This window comes from Adelges cooleyi, unplaced genomic scaffold, assembly GCF_023614345.1.
Source record: "Adelges cooleyi isolate 19-005CV unplaced genomic scaffold, UGA_ACOO_1.1 ACOO_flye_CR_arks_rails_tigmint_CR_PRNA_247, whole genome shotgun sequence".
Taxonomy (NCBI): domain Eukaryota; kingdom Metazoa; phylum Arthropoda; class Insecta; order Hemiptera; family Adelgidae; genus Adelges; species Adelges cooleyi.
In genome coordinates, this window is record NW_026095912.1 from 2,917,444 (window position 1) to 2,938,813 (window position 21,370).

Here is a 21,370-nt window from a genome sequence, read left to right on the forward strand (position 1 = left end):
AATTATCTCTCGCAATAGTCATAACATGGCTTACACGGCCTCCGACGTTGATAATATGTTATTATATTTATTGATAATTACAATGTTATTAGTAGTTATATCGACCGTGCGCCGCAGGTACCCCGCACTATCACATTTTTATATATAAATATTTATATATACAGGGTGATCCAACTAACGTAAGACACTCATTTTCTCGGAAAATATGAATATTTTGTGAATTTTTTTTTTCTTAACTTCTAGGTACATATTTTACTACATTTTTCAATAATTAGAATTTTTTTATCTTCAACCCTTATACGCTATAGAACTACGAAACTCGTTTTTTCAAATGGAAACATTGTTAAGGACCCACCCTTTTCAGGGCTAATAGATACATATATATATATATTTATCAGGACTAACATATACATATATCTGTATATTATATTATATAACTTCTCATTGTTAAATATTGCTGAATATGAACGTACCACACGTGCCGATTTCACATCAGACCCAAAAGGTCATTACAGCATCTTGCGAAAGCAGACAACTTGTAATTCTGTTCACAGTGGACCTCAACAACGAGGCCAACCACTAAAAGGAACTTAACGTTTTTGGCAACTACCGTGCGAATCTCACATCGAAGCTAGCCAATTTCGACCATGCGAAGGCTGCACTCTCATGCCTCTACCCTTCCTCCACCGTTGACATAAGCAGATGTCATGGACGAGCGAGGTCATCCACGCGCGGACTTTCGATAATTGCGAGGATTCCACGGCCATTCAACGAGCGGACCAGCATATAAGGGAGAACTTCAGGCATAGCAGGGCAGATGTGCTGGGACCACCATACACTACACATGAAGTTTCTACCTATCATCTTCTTTTGAAGTCTTAAGCGGCTTATAATTGTCTTAATCATCATATTTTTGAAGCATACTGAACTTATGCTATTAACTGGTTGTCGTTGTACATGTTTTATAAGTATATTAAATTAAATGTTTGTGATTTACTCTGAAGTTATTCTATTAAATATCTATCACCACGATTGTGACAAGACTCAAACAGCCTGCAATACATACGTACAGGGCTACAGGGTTGTTACAACATATGTTTTTAATTCCATAAGTATGCAGACAATTTTTTTAAAAAAATGTTAGCGTTTGAATTTTCAATTTTCAACCATCTGTTCGTTTTCTGTGACTTGGTAAAGATTTGAAATTAAAATCAATATTTGTTCGTTTTTCAGCAGTAGCACTTTTATTTGCCAGTAAATAATGATAATATTGGACCCCATCGATAATACTGTCGCCGATAATGAGACATAAATAACTCGAGCTCTAATTTTTTATTATTGTGGCGGATGCAGGCAAAAGGTCGCCCGGCCGGTGTCCGAAGACGTTGGTCGGTAGTTGTCGTGTGCGTATTTATATGTGCGCTCTGGGTGACTTTGATCACATGCGAGAAGTTCGCTACGGTTCGTCACAACCACCGAGATCTGGCGATCTGACCATGTGTTGAGGCGGTATCGATGCCGACAGCTAGGTTGCGCTAGCTGTGTCGGCTCGTGGCCATACATCCGCTACAGTGCTGTATGTGGGGCCGCCACATTATTATATGGACAATCGATTCTTAATCTACCTGTTTGGAAACAAATTTACCTTACATAACCGTCATCCGTTCACATGTATTATCAGTAGACTGCGATGTGGACGATTTTGCCTTACAGGATGATTTTTTTTATCACGAGCCAGTCAATATTTCACTAAGTTTATACAATTATTTATTTTCATAGTGTTTTTATATGATGTGATCTCAATTTTCCACAAACTATTACGTTTCTACCTCCCTCACAAACTAGATTTTTTTATAGCAATTTTTGAAACGTAAATGGTAACGTATATATTTTTTAAACTTTTTAAATTAAGAATATTCTACTAAAAATGTTGACTGGTCGATAACCAGTTTTGGATAATTATTTTTGAAGTTATTGAAGTTTCAAGTTTAGGGCAGGAGGAAAGGTGCAGTGTAGTATTATTTTTATCAGCGCGCATTTCCCAACCTCACTTCTCCCGTCCTAACATTTAAACTCTTATAACTTTAAAAAAAATTATCCAAAACTGGTTATCAACCAGTCAACATTTTTAGTGAAATATTCTTAATTTAAAAAGTTTAAAAAATATATACGTTACCATTTCATATTTTATTAGGTATATCAGTTTGTTGTTGAACAGTTTGTACAGTTGATTAATGGAATAATTTGTTGGTATAACAAAAATAGATTTCTAATAACTTACTTTACATTTGACAATTTTTAGCATTTTCTTGGTTGTATTTAGAGGTAATATTTAGTTTAGTTTAATATAAATTGGATCTTACCCGACACTACAGTTTTTATGCCGGAAAACTACCATTCTTGTCTTTTAATTTATTATACAAGTGAATGAAGAGTATCACCGTCTTAAAAGTTGAAACTGTTTTCAAATAAAAGTTATCATGAAATCGATTTCAGCAGCGTCGTATAACATTTTAATTTAGTTCAGATCATATATTTATATATCATTATAATATAAATAAGTGTTTGAATTTAAAAGAAAAGATTAAAAATAATCAAGTTGTTTTTTAAAAAAAATTGTAGATCCGCATGCATGTAATCATACAAGGTTAATATAAATAACATTTTATCTAAGAGCTCAGGGTCGCTTTCTATCTGTTCCTGATACCTTTCTCAGCTCTACGTGAAAGCTTATATAGCCGCGTCGGTTAATTTATATTTTTAATCATCAGAAAACGAGTTATTTAACATTTTTTAAATGTTTTAATAATTTGAATAAAACATTTACAAATTACACAAATAATACAGTAATCGATTAAAACAACAAAAATAACCCACACACCCATTAAAATTTTTAAAATAAATACATAGAAACTAAAACATAGGATATCAACATAGTAAAATGATTTTTATTAAGAGAGAAATTAAACACTTTAGTTTTTCTTTTGGAATACACTGAACGACGGTTGGATGTTGTAGTAAATTTGTAACCCTGAAATATTGACATAATAATTAATTTACAATAACGATGATAATACAGTATATAAAATTATATCTACAACGTTGTAATATCCTTCGTTCGGGGAAGTCACTGATCTAGATGAATAATTGTTACAACTAAGAGTGATGAAATTACTTTCTAAAAAAACGCCTCAGAAGACAGTAATGTGCAAAAAATTGTATTATTGGTGAACATTGACAAACCAAAAAATAATCAAAAGCCGTTTATCACCAGAAAGGGTGAAAACAGTATCTTTATTTCTGTTTCTGGAGGTAAAAATAAATTGATTATTCACTGTTATATTCATTTCTTAAGACCCGTGATTTCCCCTGTCTTAACAATATGCTCCGTCTTTATTATGTCCGATCCCGCTGTACTGGATTTTTATTTTTATATTTATTTGTTTAACTAATAGTTAAATCAAACAACCCTAAAATATGTGACAATATTTATTTCTATTTATCGTATAAAAAAAAACAATTAAAACTAAAATATGTTATGAAGAAACGCAAAAGGTTATTTTTATTGGTAAAAGGGTGAAAAATATTACTTGCTTAGAGACGGCCAATTAATAAATCCTCTATAACTCTATTCATAATAACTTTAAAGTAATCGAATGAGACATCTGCATAAACTAGAAATCATAATAAAATTATTCATAATCAAATTTACCAGGCTATATGTTTTTTTTGTAGCGACTTGACTGGTTGCAATTACTAATATTATTATTATTTCGTTTATATGTAAATATTTGGCCATACACACTATCTATCGATACTAATTTATGTACAACATTAAAGTGATTAATAGTTATAAGCATTTTACATATTATATATTTTACAATATCTATTACTGAATCATTATTTAACGTACTCCACCCCAATTCTTCCGTTATCTTCAGCATATTTGCATGTGTTAGTTGATATTTTTCATATTTTTTGTCTTCAGATAAGTATTCTTGTACTTGCCTCATGTTAACTCTCCAATTACTTGAATGCCTTGGGTACTTTCTTAAATTATACTCTTTTGTGCCATCATAAATTTCTTGCAGTTGCTAAAATCATTACATTTTTTTGTTCGTATAAATTTGAACATTATTATTACAGAAATAATATTTTTTCTAGTAAATTATTCAATAAGTTTATAGAGTATTTGATTATTATTATTATTTTAATTAATCATACATTTAGGTATGAGATAATTTAATTACCTCATCAGTAAATCTTGGCTCTGCTTCGTTTGCTACTTGATAAAAACAAAACAAGAATAAAATGATATTAACATATTTGAAATACATGATGCAATGCTTAAAAGTAATACCTTTGAACAGTAGTTTTACTTTATAGTATTAATTCAATATTCATATTCTGAACTCAATAATATATGGAACGCGTATTGCCTATATTGGGTTGCTTATCAAAATGTCAACTAGTTAGAGGCTGCCCTTTTGTGAACAGTTTAGTTTTGCCCATGATAATGTTATTGACATTTTCATGACATATCTCTGGCACATAACCAAAAAACTTTGCCCCCAACCCCACCCCCTTTCCATTTATAATATATTACTGTTATCTCCTACAACCCCTATACCCTACCCCTATACCCTACCCCTATCTCAATTGATATCCCTAACCCAACCCCATTCCAAACCCCAATCCTAACCTCATTCCCACACCACCCACCAACAGCGTTACAAAAGCGTTACGCTTTGTAACATAACTCTTTTCTATATAATGATCTTAATTTCAGTTACATTTTTATGTACATAAGATCTTTATGTTTATACACGGATCTTAACACACGTATTTCAGATTGACCGCTAGCCCAAAAAGAGTCATGTAACACGTCAGTACCGCGTACTGGCGGTTCCATAGGGCGTTAGCCCGCCTCTCTGAGCAAGTAGAAGTTAGACAGGCGCTCCACAGATGGCGCGGCCTCCCGAATGGATCACATCTGTGTTACTATATAGTTTGGGCCTAGTAAATGGGCATAAATACCCATGAGTCATGCCGTTGATCACCTTCAGTTAGGCCAATAGTATTTATACTATCATAGCGAACCTGAGCACCCCCTCCCCGGCTTTAAGCCCTTCCCTTACACTCCTTGCCGAGTCTTACGATGGTCACTGCACTCGCCAAGCAGTCGATCAGTCTAGCCGTTCACCATTACTATATTAATTGATATTATACATTTATTCTAAAAGAATTATTTATTGGAATGAAAAACGAACATTTGTTACTTCTTTATATTTAAACCAATATTCCTTTTATTCTTACCCCTAATAGTTAGGGATGGTAAACGTTGACGCATAAATAAGCGAAACGTTACAGTCTACTGGTTATCAGAACCCTACGGGGTGAGGTGTAGTATAAGGATATGGAGAATGTTTGCAAGGCTCTATTAAAGGTTTTCACAAAGGTATTACATATTATATTTTAAAAGCTTGCGTACGTGTCTGCAACACCACGGGATATATTTTTATGTATCTAAGGTGGCTAGTAAACATATCAAGTTTCTGGCTAATATTTCAGTAGCAGCTCTATAAATCTCAAATTTCATCTAGTTGGTACTTTGGGGGGGGAGGGGGGTTAGAAGTTGAAAAAGTTTACTGCTTCACAGTCAGTGATTTTATCCGAGAGGACTAGTACAGTAGATTATAGGCATAATGGAATCAAAGCAACGAGGGGACGGAGAGGTCACAGGTCAAAAGTAATCATTATAAATAAAAGTGATAAAATAGAATAAAATCACCTTCAATTAAACGCTTTGATGCTTATTTGTAAATAAAACACCTCAATTTAATATTTTCTAACTTTGCTGGCTTACACTGTGATTGGTTTGGACTGTACTAGCTTGAAAATACTAACTACTGATTTGCATCGAAGTGTTTTTTCGAAAGTGATTTTATCACTTTCCGATTTCGAAATTCCTGTAAACCTGTAAGTACACCGTCCCCACTATGCCCCGACCCTACTATACTGTTTTTTTTTTTAAATTATGTACCTACACATTTTTAAGAAATAAAAATTAGTAGTTTGTCGTATTTTGCTTTTTAGCACTACCTTAATAACTTTTCCTTATTGACGAATAGTTTTTTTATTATATAATGTTATAATGATTTTTTGAATCATTTAAAAGAGTTATTTGTGACCACTTCGTACTAATAACATTTATTTAAATACTTAAGTATTAATTTATTTTGTGATGTACGGCTTATTTGTATACATATAGGTCCTTGTGTGAGACTAGACCGTTAAGGATGGGATAGGATATGGACCTGATGTGATGGAAAATCGTATAAATATAAAGATCATACTTTACTTTTATAATGGCTGTAAAGTAAATATAGGTTATAACAAAAAATAAAGCAAATGCTAAGTTTCAACAATATCATATAGCGCAGAGAACAAAATAATTCGATTCTCATGACTAAGTTTTGACTTAATATAATATGAAAAGGTTTATATCGATACAAGAAAACACAATTTGTCGAGAGTTGCTATTCATTTTGTAATTTTTACATATTTTTAAACATAGTAGGAGTTTTATTTTGTATCACAATTATTGTAAAAGATAAAGTACCATTTAATTATTTTTAAAAAGAAATACTTTTATTTCAAAACATAGCATTGCACATGAATTACATATAACAACTCTGTTATCAAGTACAGCTTTTATTGATAGGCTAATCTTGAACAGAGTTACCACATATCACAGTAGGTACTGCCGATAAACATTGACAAACAAAAAAAATATCTTAAGCCCTTTCCCCTAGAAGGGATGACATTATTTTCTATATTTCCAAGCAATGTTTTAGGGATTGAAGTTTTAAAAATTTTACCGAAGATAGATCTAATATTAGGCTCTAGCATATTCAATTTTCTCAACAAACTGTAGTCAAACTTTATTTTTTTTTTAAAAACCTGTCAAAGAGAGAGACAAATTGCACTTTGGCTAAAGTCAATTTCTAGGTTGCTTTGTGTGAGCGAGTCAACAGTAAACAGGCATTGAAAATATTTTCATTATATTGTTAACAACGATTTATGGGTTACTGTAGCAATACATTTATATAGACAGACCATCAACCCTATTCGTATTCATCTAACGTCTAAAGATTTCTTTATCCGGAGGCCCAAATTTGGGTTTTTAATTGATAATGTTTTAGGTTTTATTTTATACTATGAATTGTCGTTTTATGAAGTGCGCTAGTATATTTTAAAAAATAGTTGTGTCTAAACAACACTCGGTTAGTAATATTTTTTTTTGTGTATTTACCTTAAATTCGTATAGGTATGAAAAAACATATGAATAAACAATATGTATAAAAACATAATAACACTCAATAATATTGCAAATAGAAAAAGTCAAACCGAACGACTCCTAGCTGACTTTTTCCTAGAAGTTGTTAATGCCTTTATCGTTGAAAAATACTTTTATATAAAAAAAAGATTTTTGTATATTGCGTGCACGGGAATCATTAAAAATGTCTTATATTTTGTTTTTCCAAATATTCAAATTTTAAAGCAGTTGAAAACAACATAGTATTATGACATTTGTGGATACAAATTCTTAAGTAAATCTAATTCAAATGTACTTTCAACGTTGGGCATATTTCTAGGATGATCTTCGATTTTCTAAGCTATTATAACAAGCCCTCGCAAAAACACAAAAACAAAAAATAAGTTTGACCGAAATATTGTTAGAAGTTGAAAATAATTTAAAAACAGTTATTTAAAAAGTTAACAGATATGCATACATTGTGTATCTGTCGTTTAATTGGCTAATATCAATTACCTAACTACAATTATATTTAAGTAGTTATTTGTTAATTCTATTATCTCAATATTTTGAAGCATATACAAATCATAATTATATTATTTGAATATTTATTAGTATTAAATTATTATATATCTGAGCACTATAATACGACGAGTCGACAAGGTATTAAGAGAAAAAAAATGGAATAATATAACTTTCAGCAAAATTATGTCATATAGTGTAGAAATATTGTCGAGGTAACAATATGCTCCCGTGTTTTCTTCTTTTTTCCCGTGTAATTGCTGTTGTTTTTTTTTCATTTTATTGTAATAATCTACTAAAAAGTGCGCGAACAGATTGGTGTCGCTTTTGAGTCAGTCTGTCTAACCCTTTTCTTTTTAAGCAAGTTTTTAGCAATTTTTAATTGCCTCATAAGCTTTGCACGGCCACCGCAAACGTAAGCTGCTATATTTATCTTTCTGCTTCTTATCGCACCGGATTTTACAATACCTGTCCATCTGCCCGTCTTATTGCCTACGAGCTGCGTCTTTCATTGTTTTGCCATTCAAATAAAAAAGCTTCGCATAATATTATATTAAGCGTTATACTCGTATATACAGAGTGTACCTAGTGCAGTGGTCTGAGTCATACTTTTTTATACCCCCCATCTATCATGCAAAAACAGGATACTCCAATAAAACCTATAAATTTCGCATCCGGCCACAGCAAAAAAGCTGTTTCTATTTCAAATGAAGATCTGATGGCCGCTCTAAAGACTTTCAAAGGAGAAATTTTATCCTCCCATAAGTCTCTATCTGACCTCCAGGCATCCCAATATAACGACCTAAAAGCCGACCTCTCTCATGTGTCACTTCAAATGTCTGAATTGAAAGCTGAGAACTCTACCCTTCGTGCGGAAATTGACGTTCTCAAAGGAAAAGTCGCATCTTTTGAAGGTTTCAATTCGGTCGAACAATCGCAATCCATTACTAACCTAGTTTTTCAAGAAACATTCGAGCGTGAAAGATGTCAGACGAATTTGATTACCTATAGGGTCCCTGAGTCTTCTTCTTTGGATATTTCCTTGCGTATAGAGCATGACAAAAAAAACATTATGCAATATTCTCTCATCCCTTGGTAATGCTGTCCCTTCAAACTTCAAACTAGTCCGAATTGGAAAGTCAAGTACTTCTTCTTCCCGTCCACTAAAAGTTATATTCGATTCCAAAGAGGTGGCAGCTCACCTATTATCCACTTTCAATGCAGCTAAACGCTCTGGTACTGTATTCATGGAAAATTTCCGTATGACTAGTGACAAAACACTTTTACAACGAAAACTACTTCGTTCATGTCATGCCGAACTCGAGCAGAGAACCAAAGGCGGTGAAACCGACCTACGAATTGTTTTTGAAAATGGATTACCTATAGTAGGAGTCGCCAATCCAAAAAACGGAGGAGTTCGTCGTCACCATTCAAGCAAACATCCTTAGCTGATTCTACTAATTTCGCTCCGCTAACCAGTTTTTACCAAAAATGTCGTGGCCTTAATACTAAATTAACTAATTTTAAATGTAACACAACATCTGTCAATTATATTTTTATTGTTTTATCTGAAACCTGGTTACAAGATAACATTTGTGATCACGAGCTTGGTCTTGTTAATTATAATATTTTTAGTTATGACAGATGTATCTCTAATAGTAATTGTAGTCGTGGAGGAGCAGTCCTAATTAGCATTCGTAAAGACTTTCCTTCGTCCCCCATTTTTGTCACTCAACTAAATGTTGAACATATTTTTGTTCGTTTTACTATTGATTCACTCTGTTTCATTGTTGGTGGTGTATATATCCCCCCTCACTCTTCTCCATTAATTTATGAATCACACATTTCTTCGATTGAATACCTCATTACAAAATATCCTAATGACATTATTATAATTTGCGGTGATTATAATATTCCTGAAGTAATCTGGAATAATGATAATAATGACATTGTATATTCCTATACCTCTCCTGCTCGACTTTTAAAATAATATAAAATATGAAAAATATGAAAATTATTTGTAGGTATATGATATGCCTTATAACCATTGAACAAAATAAAAAAAATTAGAAATTAAATGCATTATACTCGGTTAAAGAAAATAATACTGCTAGGTGTTTTTAGTAAGGTAACTTTCAACATCATGCGAAACACCTGAGTATACCATGAGTATTTTTCCTGGTTTTCATACATTGGTAATTGGTACACAAATGAAATTGTTTTTAAATATTCATACTGAATTTTAGTTGCAAGTTGGAAAACTATATAAAAATAACTAGCAGCGGGCGGGTAACAGAGTGCAAAGTATTTTCAAGGCGGTCACAGGTTCCAATTGTATTTATGGCTAGCTATGCCATAAATACAATTGAATATAAAATCAGAAATTAGCAAGAGCCATAAAAATTTGTTAATGATATTATCCATGTTCAAAGAAAAGCTGTTATTTTCTATTCGTATTCGTTTTATCGATTTCAGTCATTATTATATCCATTATAATCTATGTGAACTATTACATCAGACAACTTTTGACTTACATAAGTCGTGCAATAATACGAATAAATTAAAAAGGTTCGATCTGAATTTGTAACAATTACAGTAATTTTTTTTTTATATAAAACAATAGTAATAACCATAATAGCCATAATATATTATAATGCAACTAAAAGAAAAAAAAACGTTACTTTTTTGTTAGAATTGTTTTTTGGTCACGTCAAATATGAGGGCAGGAAAATGTTTAAGTATACCGGAAAAATGTTTTTCAAATTAACTTGCTGTTTACCGAGTACAATGTATATTAAAATATCTGAGCAGGGTAGTGCGTCAGGTCATGTTTCGGCAATGCCAGTGTAAGGGGTAGGATCTTTTTCTATAGGATCTTTTGCTTTTAATTTTTTCGTATTAAAACTAAAATATGTTATAAAAAAACGCAAAATTTTATTAATTTAAGTGTGAAAAATATTACTTACTTAGAGGCGACCAATTATCAACTCTATTCATAAATTCTTTAAATTCCTCGAATGAGATATCATAATAATCTAGAAATCATAATAAAATTATTCATATTACAATTTACCAAACTATATTATTATGTTGTAACGATTTGATTGGTTGAAATTACTAATATTATTGTTATTTCGTTTATATGTAAATATTTGGCCATAACGGATATAATCAAAAGTCATCAAGGAACAATAATTTTGTTTGTTAACTTCTTCAGTTATTAAATAATCAAAAATCCTGTCTATACAAAATTTCACGGGGAATGTCATAAGATGTATATCACAATATTAATTATAATGAGTCTAATTTTTATGAAATTGTTTTATAGCATATTTGGTAGAACAGGAAGATACCATTAGTTTTACATTGCTATACCTAACTTGTTTCTCACAACTATGTTTACAGATGACTTCTGCATAATATTATAAGTACCCCTCAGATAACAAACTACCTATCAATACTAATTTATGTACATCACAGTGATTATTAGTTATTAACATTTCACATATTATATATTTTAAAATATCTATTACTGAATCATATTTAACGTACTCGGCGGAAATTCTTCTGTTATCTTCAGCATGCTTTCAGGTGTTAGTTGATACTTTTCATACTTTTTGTCCTTAGATAAGTAATTTCTTACTTCAAACCTGTGAACTATTCCATTCTTATAATATTCACCAACAAACAAATTGAGCGCTTTGAACTGTCTTAAACTAAACGCTTTGGTGCCATAATATATTTCTCGCAGTTGCTAAAATCATTACAATTTTATTGTTTATTTTAAATTTGAACACTATTATTACAGAAATAATATTTATTTTTACTATAATATTCACTAGGGTTTTAAAGTATTTAGTTATTATTATTATTATTATTTTAATTAATCATACATTTAGGTATGATATTATTTAATTACCTCATCAGTAAATCTTGCTGCGTTTGCTACTTGATAAAAACAAAACAAGAATAAAAAGATATTAGCGTATTTGAAATACATGACGATTTTTTTTTCACGTAAGAGACTTGATATTTTGTAGGAATTTAAAACTTGAATGGTTCTTATTATTTTGCAATGGCTTTGGTTATAGCGAGTTTAGTGTAAAACTCACGAACATATATATATATATATATATATATATATATATATATATATATATATATATATATATATATATATATATATGTGTATATGTTATTTGTTCAATATACATTGACGTATGAGTATAATAGTCGTGGCTGTCAATCGTAAAAAAACAGTTTTTTTGCAGTTTTAACAAAAACAATAAATTGACCTACTACTTATTATGTTTAATTAATACTTAAACACAATTTTATGTCCACACCTAGCTATAGTGTTCATGAATCATTTTTGGTTCAAACAAAGCTCAACTAGACGGAAGTTGTGCCGAAAATAGAATAAAGTGTGGTCAATATGAGAAGGGGAAAAAATTGTGATATTTTGTTGATATTTTATTTTATTTTTCTTATATTAACAGTTTTTGTTCCAAAAAGTTCTTAACAACATTATAAACTTTAATATTTTTTATAATGATATTGGACATTTCCCGCCCTTATAGTTTCTACTGTAAACATAATTAATTTTGTACGTTTTAATAATTATTTTTAATTGATTATTTTTTGTACTCCTAATTTCTTAAAAGAAAAATAATAGTGTTTTAAAACAAAGACCCGCGACGGTTGTGTATAGTTTTGAAAGCGAAAGAGAGCTTTTGGGATTACCGAAAAGGTAGGCGGGTAATTGAATTTCGGTTCAGGTGATGTTATGTACTAATTACAATTTCATGTTCTCAAGCTTGTAGCTTATTTCCGTGGAAAAAATCGGTAATCGAACAACGATCGAACCGCGGACTTAGTCATAATATCTTAGAGCTTTGCTACAGCTGTATTTAGGAGAAGTGTTTTCATAACCGACAATTTATTTTGAACACACAACGATCAATACGGCCGCAGCACGGTTTCATTTTTAAGGTGATATTTTTTTTTTTTTTAGTAATTTTCAACAATTCAATGGATTGAGTCATCGAAAATTTGAAAACGCTTAAGCACAATTTCTTATCTATTTACTGTGAAAATTTGGTGTTCTCACAACAATTCCAAAACACTTTAGTTTTGATAATTTATTATTTAAAAGTTATAAAAGAAATGTATTCTAATTAAAATATTATTATTTAAAAAAATTCATTTTAAATATTATTAAACATAATTGTTGTACTTTTTAAAAAAATACAACCAAATAGTTAAATAAAAAAAGAAGTAATATTAACAAAAAATACAATCTCTTTTAAATAAACGCTTTGATGCGAATCTAGGTGTAATGATAGAATACACAAATCGATAAAAACATTGTACTTAATGTAAATAATATTCTTAGAAATGTATTTTTAGTATTAGGGTGGACTCCATTAGGGTTAGTCGTCTGTCTATAATAGTTTGGAGCGGGCCATAATTTTAAGTCGAAAAATTTGTAAAGATGTTGGGTGTTTTTCTCGATTTTGAAACTTAAAATATGTGACTTTAGTGTTTGAACAATAAAAAATAAATGTGTGTTTTACACACAATACATACTTTAAGGTCTTTTATATAGCATTGCATTTAAAAGTATGATAAATTGGGGCACACGGACCGTTATTTAGTATTGTTATATGTATTATCGTTACTCATATGTTATTGCATATCGATGCGAATTTCTGGTAAATAAGACACAGCAACAATATTACTAACCGTGTGGTGTTTACACATTTTGCCGTTTAATACAGCGCGTTTCATGAAACGAAAATTCAGAGTACAAAAATGAAACCTAAAGCATTATAATTTGGAAACCCTAATTTGGGCCTCTGCTTAAAGAGCTCTGTACACGTTAGAAAATATTCGTTTTACTCGTTGACATTTTTCTATATACAAAAAATATAAATAGATTGATGAAAATTAGAAATTCAAACGCTAAAACTTTTTTTAAAAATGTTGTCTACAGATTTATGAAATAATTAAAAACATACGTTCCCATTAAAAAAACCAAATGCGGTACTTGTTTTACGTATAAGGGTTGAAGATAAAATTATTCTAAATATTGAAAAATGTAGAAAAAATATGTACCTACAAGTATGGGAAAAAAAACAATTTCAATAATAAAAGTAACTGTTTAAAACTGTTATACCAATATTTCAAGGTAGGTATGTCCGAAACATTTATCCTGCGCTGTTTCGCCTATGTTGTGGGTCATGTTTTTAGAAGTTTATATATTTTTTTTCATAACATATGTTATGTTGGTGGTTTTTCTCGTATTACCGAATATATTTCATTCGTTTCTGAAAAGCCCATAAGCATTGATGATCTTTTAGAACCGCGGTTGTGATGAAAAGGTCATGAAGAAATCATTGCCAAAATTTGTCTTAACTTCTTCCGCTTATCTTTTCTCTAATCATAATTATTTTTATTACAATTTTGGCTATTTAAATACTTTTTAAAACACTATCGACATTTTAAAATTAACAGTAATTGCTTCGTTTGGTTGTCAAACCGCAAAAAACTTCAGCACACATCCTGATTCAAGACACAGTGATAGTACTTATAAATTGTTTTTCCAATATGTACTGTTTTTTTTTTAATTAGTATAACTCATTACCTTTTTAAGACACGCGGTTCTAACTACTGGCGTTTAGAAGAATATGAAAAGAATTTCGAAATTAATTAAAGCTATAGTAAAGTTTTTACTTATTAAAAAAAAAGTTGCGTTTACTTTGTATACCAAAAGATTTTTTTAGAATGGGGCACATAAAACTTACGAAAAAATCAGTAGTGAAGCTTTGTTTTATTAGGGAAAAACCAAACTAAAGGGGGAATTACCATGTTACGGTAGTAGATTTGTAGGTTGCAATGAGAAAGAGATTCACCCTTTCTCAACAGGCAACAGCTGGTATCTGAAATATATTTGCATTATGGTGTCGGTTTTTTATTGTCTGTATAGACTGCTACTTTTTTAGGGGTGCAAAGTTTTTTGTGTTTTTAGCCGTAATTATAAGACCTATTAGTTGAAAACTTTTTTTCAGGAGTCAGAACTCATAGTATATTATGTATCCATAACATATTAGACGAATAAAAAAAATCCGGGAGTACATTTTTTTTTTGAATTGCCAGAAAACTGTTTTTCGCAGATGTTAAATCTTTTAAAAAAAATTACCAAATCATGCCAATATTTTAACGGATACTATTTAGAGTGGTCCCGGTAAGTTTTGAGTGCCCAAGCATAAGTTTTAGGTTTAAACGAAATTTTTTTGAAGTTATTTTTATCACATTCAGTCAGTTCGGTCCAACTTAAGTCCCGACCCCAATTTTAATGGCTTTTTCCCTTGTGAATATCCGTCGATAGCCATACTTAAGGTTAGGTTACTATTTGTTTTACGGACTATTACAGACAGAAGTCGTACAATAATACAATATATATGTGTGCGAATGGTATGTAAATAGTGTATCCGATTCGATAAAGTTTTCAAGTTTCGACGATTTGCTATGACCTTCGGATTTTCAACGTGTAAAAAGTAACACTAAGAAGTGCAAAAGAAAAAAAAATTGGAAATTCAAACATTGACAATTTTATAAATTGTTTTTGTCGTTAGATCGACGTTGTTTTCTGCCTAAAATTTATGAACATTTATCGATGGCAAAAAAAAATGTACTCAGACCATTCTCATGTGTGCACAAGTGCCGAAATTTTATGTTTTTCGAAAATATTTTCGATTTATTATAACCTTAGCGTTTTCAACATAAAATGTGTTATCAAGAAAATCGCACATGGAAACACCGAAATTTTGATAACTCCCCACCCCCCCCCCTGCGAGAATGGTTGACATATTTTTGGCGAATTTTTAAGATTTTAGAGCTGATAATTAGTCTGAAGATAGGTCTAACAAACAACATAAAACAGCAGTGTACTGTATTTTTGAATAGGACGTTTACGTTTTTGTTTTTTTAATTCTGTAATTCTATTTAAAGTTTTTTTTTGTAGATCAAAGTAGGACGACGAATGATACAAATTTTGGGTATATATTATATTAAATCACTTGTCCATCTTAAGTAAGAGGAGTCCAATCATAGTCATCGTGTTGATGATAAAGAATATTGTCAGTCGTATGGTGTCAAAATAATATTTATCGAAAAATATAATAAAAACAGTAAACTCAGACTCACACTTTGGTCATACAATTGTAATTATTACGGCTATACGTTTTTGGGAAAAATTTTCAAAACGTTTCCTCTTTTTTGTTATTATACCATCTAGTACGTCAGTAATGTTTCTAACGTTTTTTTTCTCTTTTAATATTATTTGTATAGCAATCGGGTTTGAAAATTGTGCAAAAAAATTGTGTTTTCGTGTAAACGCTTAGGCGAGAATTCGATAAACAACACTTCAAATCATATTTTTAAATATTCTTTTACTTTTGAACTCGATGTCACTTTTAAATCACGTTCGCCGATTTGCGAAAGTATACAAAAACTTTTCTAACAATGAATTGAAATAATTTATACATCGCATTGACCTAAAATGTAACCCCTGATTTGTTGTAAATTTACCTTGTAAACTTACATTGTAACATTTTAATACTAGACCAATTCTTTTGAGTGGCAATTACCTACTAGGTATTAAGCCGGATCGATTTGAAATTAAAGTTTCATCATTTACTGGCTCTAATTTTTATTTTTATTTACTAAATAAAAGATCAGGGTATGGTGTATTATTCTTGAAAACTAATTTGTCCGAAACATTATTGCATTTTTTTATATATTCTACGGCTGTTTTTTTTTGGTTACATCGAGATGCAAAAGTCAAATTACGGTAGCATATCGCATGTGTTTTGCGTATATTTGAATAAGCCAAGGTTAGACGACAAAAGGTGTTAACACCAACAGTAAAAATAAAATATAGTAGATAGTAAACCTAATGTAAAAAAATGTTTTACAGAAAAATACTTCAAATATTATAACATTTGCAAAACATCCATTATGTTCAACATATTTCGTCCTACTTCCATTTAAAGCATTAACCACGTTTTCTCGAAAAATAAAATTTACATTAACCATTATAACAATTTATTGAAACTGATTTTCTTCATAGCAACAGTATAAGTGATTTATTAATTATTAAATAAGCCGTTGTCCAATTATACTGATTTAATAGTGTACCTATATATACAGGGTGACTGGTTAATTATGATCCAATCAATATTATAAGAAATGAAATACTTTTTTTAAATTATTCTTTTTCATACTTTCATCGTTAGTACTGTTCACTGTACGGTTAGATTAGGTTAGGTTCGGTGAAAACCTAAAAAATACCATAGACCGTTTCCGTTTTCCGCTTCTAGGCTAAACATTATTTTTAGATTCTGTTTTTACTAATTGAAATATTGGGTTACTTATAGTTGTATATATTTTATGTCAAATATTACAAACACAATTTAGCAATTCCGTGATTTGGAGTAGTTTTCAAAACTACTATTTAGTCAAAAACAGTTTAAACCAGTATAGTAAAAAATAGCTTATTCATTCAATTTCATTAAATTAAAATATAATTAAATCACTGTCGATTGTCGAACGCTTCCCAGGAATTTACCTTTTTGGCTTTTAATACCTTTCTCAGGTCCTCGTGAAGCTTATGTGTATATTTTTCTATTATTATTATAAGCTAAGCCAAGTCGGCTAAGGTTAATTTATCTAATAATCAGAAAACGAGTTATTTCACATTTTTATAAAGTTTTAATGATTTGAATATAACGTTTACAAATTACACAAATAATACAGTAATCGATTAAAACAAAAATAACCCACACACCCATTTAAAAATAAATACATAGCAACTAAAAAATAAGATATCAGCATAGTAAAGTGATTTTTTTTAAGAGACAAATTATACACTTAAGTTTTTCTTTTGGAATATAGTGAACGACGGTTGGATGTTGTAGTAAATTTTTAGCCCTGAAATATTGATTTAAAAATTAATTTACAATGCCAAAATAATAAATTATATACAGGGTGGTTCTTTTATCATGAACCACTCAATATCTCATAGGGTTTAAATAGAAATTAAATTATTTTTGTTTCATATTGCTGTTATACAATGTGATCTCAATTTTTCACAATTTGTTTTGTTTTTACCCTCCTCCCAACTTAGTTTTTTGATAGCAACATTTGAAACTTAAATAGTAACGTTTTCATTGAGGTTTCAAGTTTAAGGCAGAAGGAGAAGGAGAGGTGGAGTGTATTTTTATTTTTATCTGCGTGCATTTCCCAACCGCACTTCCCCTCTCATCTAACTTTTAAACTATTATAACTTAAAAAATAGTTGCCCGAAACTGGTTGTCGACCAGTTAAAATTTTTAGTACATTTTTCTCAATATAAAAAGTTAATAAAATATATACATTACTATTTAAGTTTCAAGAGTTGCTAAAAAAAAAACTAAAGTTGGAAGGGGCGTAAAAACGATCAATATTGTGAAAAATTGAGATCACATTGTATAACAACAATATAAAAAAAATTATTTTAATTTCTAAAGATAGATTAAAGCCTATCAGATATTGAGTGGTTTATGATAAAAGAATCACCCTGTATACAACGTTGTAATATCGTTCGTTCAGGGAAGTCACTGGCTAGATGCAAAATTGTTACAACTAAGAGTGATAAAATTACTCTATAAAAAACGCCTTAGAAGACAGTAATGTGCAAAATAATGTATTTATCGATGATCATTGACAAACCAATAAATAATCAAAAGCCGCTTACCACCAGAAGGGTGCAATCAGTATATATATTTCTGTTTCTGAAGGTAGAATAAAGTGATTTTATTTTTTACGGTTATATTAATTCCTTGAGACCCGTGACCTCCCCTATCTTAACAATATGCTCCGTCTCCATTATGTCCGATCCCGCTGTACTGGCTTTATATTATTATATTTACTATTTGTTTAACTAATTATTAACTCAAACAAGCCTAAAATATGTGGACATTTTTATTTATATTTATGATATTAAAAAAAACAAATTAAACTAAAATATGTTATAAAGAAACTCAAAATGTAATAGTAATAGAGTGAAAAATATTACTTGCTTAGAGGCGGCTAATTTATAAATCCACTTTATTCATAATATAGCTTTAGAGTCGTAGAATGAGATATCTTCACCAACTAGAAATCATAATAAAATTATTCATATTAAAATTTACCAAACTATATTTTTTCGTTGTAACTTTTCGTTGTAAATTAGAGTTGACTGGTTGCAATTACTATTATTATTCTTTCGTTTTTATGTAACAGGAAGATACGATTGGTTTTACATTGTTATACCTAACTTGTTTATCCCAACTGTTTTTACAGACAATTTCGGCATAATACTATAAGTACCCCTCAGTTAACACACTACCTATCGATACTAATTAGTTATTAACATTTCACATATTTTACAATATATACTACTAAATCATTATTTAACGTACTCGGCGGTAGTTTTTCTATTTATCAAATTAAAATAAAACAACTAAAACTAAAATATACTATAGGGAAACGCAAGATTTATTGGTAAAAAGGTGAAAATATTACTACATACTACTACTCACGTTCTACTCTATTCATAATTTTTTCATATTCCTCGAATGTGATATCGGCATCAACTAGAAATCATAGGTAACAAAATTAATCATATTAAAAAAAAACTAAACTATATTATTATGTTAAAACGAGTTGACTGGTTGCAATAGTTATTGGTATTGCGTTTTTATGTACAATATTTGGCATTAAAAGGTGTTATAAAATGTCATCAAACAATAATTTTTTTGGTCAATCTTTCAGTTTTTTAATAATCTAAAACGGTGTCAATTTCATGAAAAAAATTTTCATGGAAAATGTCGTAAAATTAATATTCCAATATCATTTAAAATGAGTCTAATTGCTATAAAATTGTTTTAAAACATATTTGGTAGAACAGGATGATACCATTCGTTTTTTATTGTTATACCTAACTTGTTTCTCCCAACTATTTTTACAGACGACTTCTGAATAATATTATAAGTATCCCTCAAATACACACTATCTATCGATACTAATTTATGTACAACATCAAAGTGATTATTAATTATTAACATTTCACATATTTTACAATATATACTACTGAATCATTATTTAACGTACTCTGCGGTAATTTTTCTGTTATCTTTTGCATGCTTTCAAGTGTTAGTTGATATTTTTCATATTTTTCGTCTTCATATAAGTAATATCTTACTTCATACCTGTTAACTCTTCCCTTAAAATTTTTAGAAACATCCAATTTTAGCAATTGGGACCGTCTTAAGCTAAGCGCTTTGGCGCCATCATAAATTTCTCGCAGTTGCTAAAATTCATTAAATTTTTGTTGTTAATATACATTTTGAACACTATTATGACAGAAATAATACTTTTTTCTAGTGTATTATTCACTAGGTTTATAGAGTATTTTGTTGTTATTATTATTATATTAATTAATCATACATTTAGGTATGATATTATTTAATTACCTCATCAGTAAATCTTGCTGCGTTTGCTACTTGTAAAAAACAAATCAAGAATAAAAAGATATTAACATATTTGAAATACATGATAATTTTTTCTTTGACACGTAATAGACTTGATGCTTTGTAGGAATTTAAAACTTGAATAGTTCTTATTATTTTGCAATGGATTTCATTTTAGCGAATTTAGTGTAAAACTCACTAACATATTTTCATATTTACAAATTATTATAACATATTTATGTTCTTATTATTATATATATAATAAGAATGAGAATGAGGATGTAGACACAAATGTATTGTATACCTTTGGGTAGAATTTACAAAGACGAGAATATTGTAAATATATTTATAATATATTATCATTTATGTAGTATTAAAAAACCTATAAATTATCATGAATACATACATTTTTTGTATTGTATTTTATTTTTATCCATATTCCTACAATTGGTCTTAGAACACCTAAAATTGTCCACATCTGGCCAACAATAAACAATAAAACTATAATTATTTTTACATTCAAAATTTAAAACCTTTATCATTACGTTTCTAAATAATTGTATATTCACTTTGTTAAACGGGAAAACGTATTGAAAACACGTTTTAAGATGTATTATTTATTTAAAATAAGAAGACTACTTGTTTTGATTTGTTGTTTTGTATGCTTGTTCAAACAGTTACAGTCACCTATGTCCTAAATAAGAAAATATTCGAAAACAAAAACAACATCTTTTATCATCGACCTAGTTGTATTATTTGAAGTCTCCAACGTTAAAACGGTTTTGTTTATTATTATATTTTGGGTCCATGCATTTTTTACTTGAGTTATTGAAATTGTAGAGCAATTGTCAGTATTCCGAATTTAGTTTTATAAATGTATAGAAAAAAATTATATTTTAATACTTACAGAATACATTCCATCTCTTATGGAATATTTATAAATGAATATAAATGTTTGGATAATAATGTGGAT

The 21,370-nt window shown here is 29.7% G+C and overlaps 2 protein-coding genes across 16 annotated transcripts in view; both read right to left on the bottom strand.

Moving 5' to 3' along the window:
• Positions 1-11,926, bottom strand: part of LOC126837077 (uncharacterized) — a 30,880-nt gene extending 18,954 nt beyond the window's left edge. For 10 of the 14 annotated variants that reach the window (XM_050570825.1, XM_050570823.1, XM_050570829.1 and 7 more), the window contains exons 1-5: positions 11,760-11,926; positions 11,393-11,594; positions 10,807-10,875; positions 4,251-4,285; positions 3,914-4,094 (exon numbers count right to left, since the gene is read on the bottom strand). In XM_050570825.1, the coding sequence (XP_050426782.1) occupies positions 3,914-4,094; positions 4,251-4,285; positions 10,807-10,875; positions 11,393-11,594; positions 11,760-11,840 (568 nt within the window). In that variant the 5' untranslated portion in view covers positions 11,841-11,926. Of the gene's footprint in view, positions 1-2,859; positions 3,032-3,590; positions 3,675-3,913; positions 4,095-4,250; positions 4,286-10,806; positions 10,876-11,392; positions 11,595-11,759 lie in introns of those variants that run through there. The other 4 variants (XM_050570821.1, XM_050570820.1, XM_050570822.1 and 1 more) reach the window with 3 other exon arrangements.
• A 5,698-nt stretch (positions 11,927-17,624) lies between these two features.
• LOC126837079 (uncharacterized) lies at positions 17,625-20,603 on the bottom strand. Of its 2 annotated transcripts, none has more exons than XM_050570836.1 (5): positions 20,401-20,603; positions 20,039-20,237; positions 19,468-19,521; positions 18,964-19,039; positions 17,625-17,833 (listed from the first exon to the last, which is right to left on the bottom strand). In XM_050570836.1, exons 1-4 carry the CDS (start codon positions 20,479-20,481, stop codon positions 18,996-18,998), a joined length of 378 nt encoding a protein of 125 aa, XP_050426793.1. In that variant the 5' UTR covers positions 20,482-20,603; the 3' UTR covers positions 17,625-17,833; positions 18,964-18,995. The 2 variants fall into 2 exon arrangements, with proteins under 2 accessions (XP_050426793.1, XP_050426791.1); XM_050570834.1 differs by having other exon boundaries at positions 17,638-17,833; positions 18,960-19,039.
• Between the last annotated feature and the right edge of the window lie 767 nt (positions 20,604-21,370).

Bases quoted from the DNA above. Each gene is read 5' to 3' on its own strand.
- LOC126837079 (XM_050570836.1), bottom strand. From the start codon at position 20,481: ATGTATTTCAAATATGTTAATATCTTTTTATTCTTGATTTGTTTTTTA. The intron at 20,238-20,400 runs GTAATTAAATAA...AATGAATTTTAG, and splicing joins CAGCAAGATTTACTGATGAG to CAACTGCGAGAAATTTATGA. The intron at 19,522-20,038 runs GTACGTTAAATA...TATGATTTCTAG, and splicing joins AACAGAAAAATTACCGCAGA to TTGATGCCGATATCACATTC.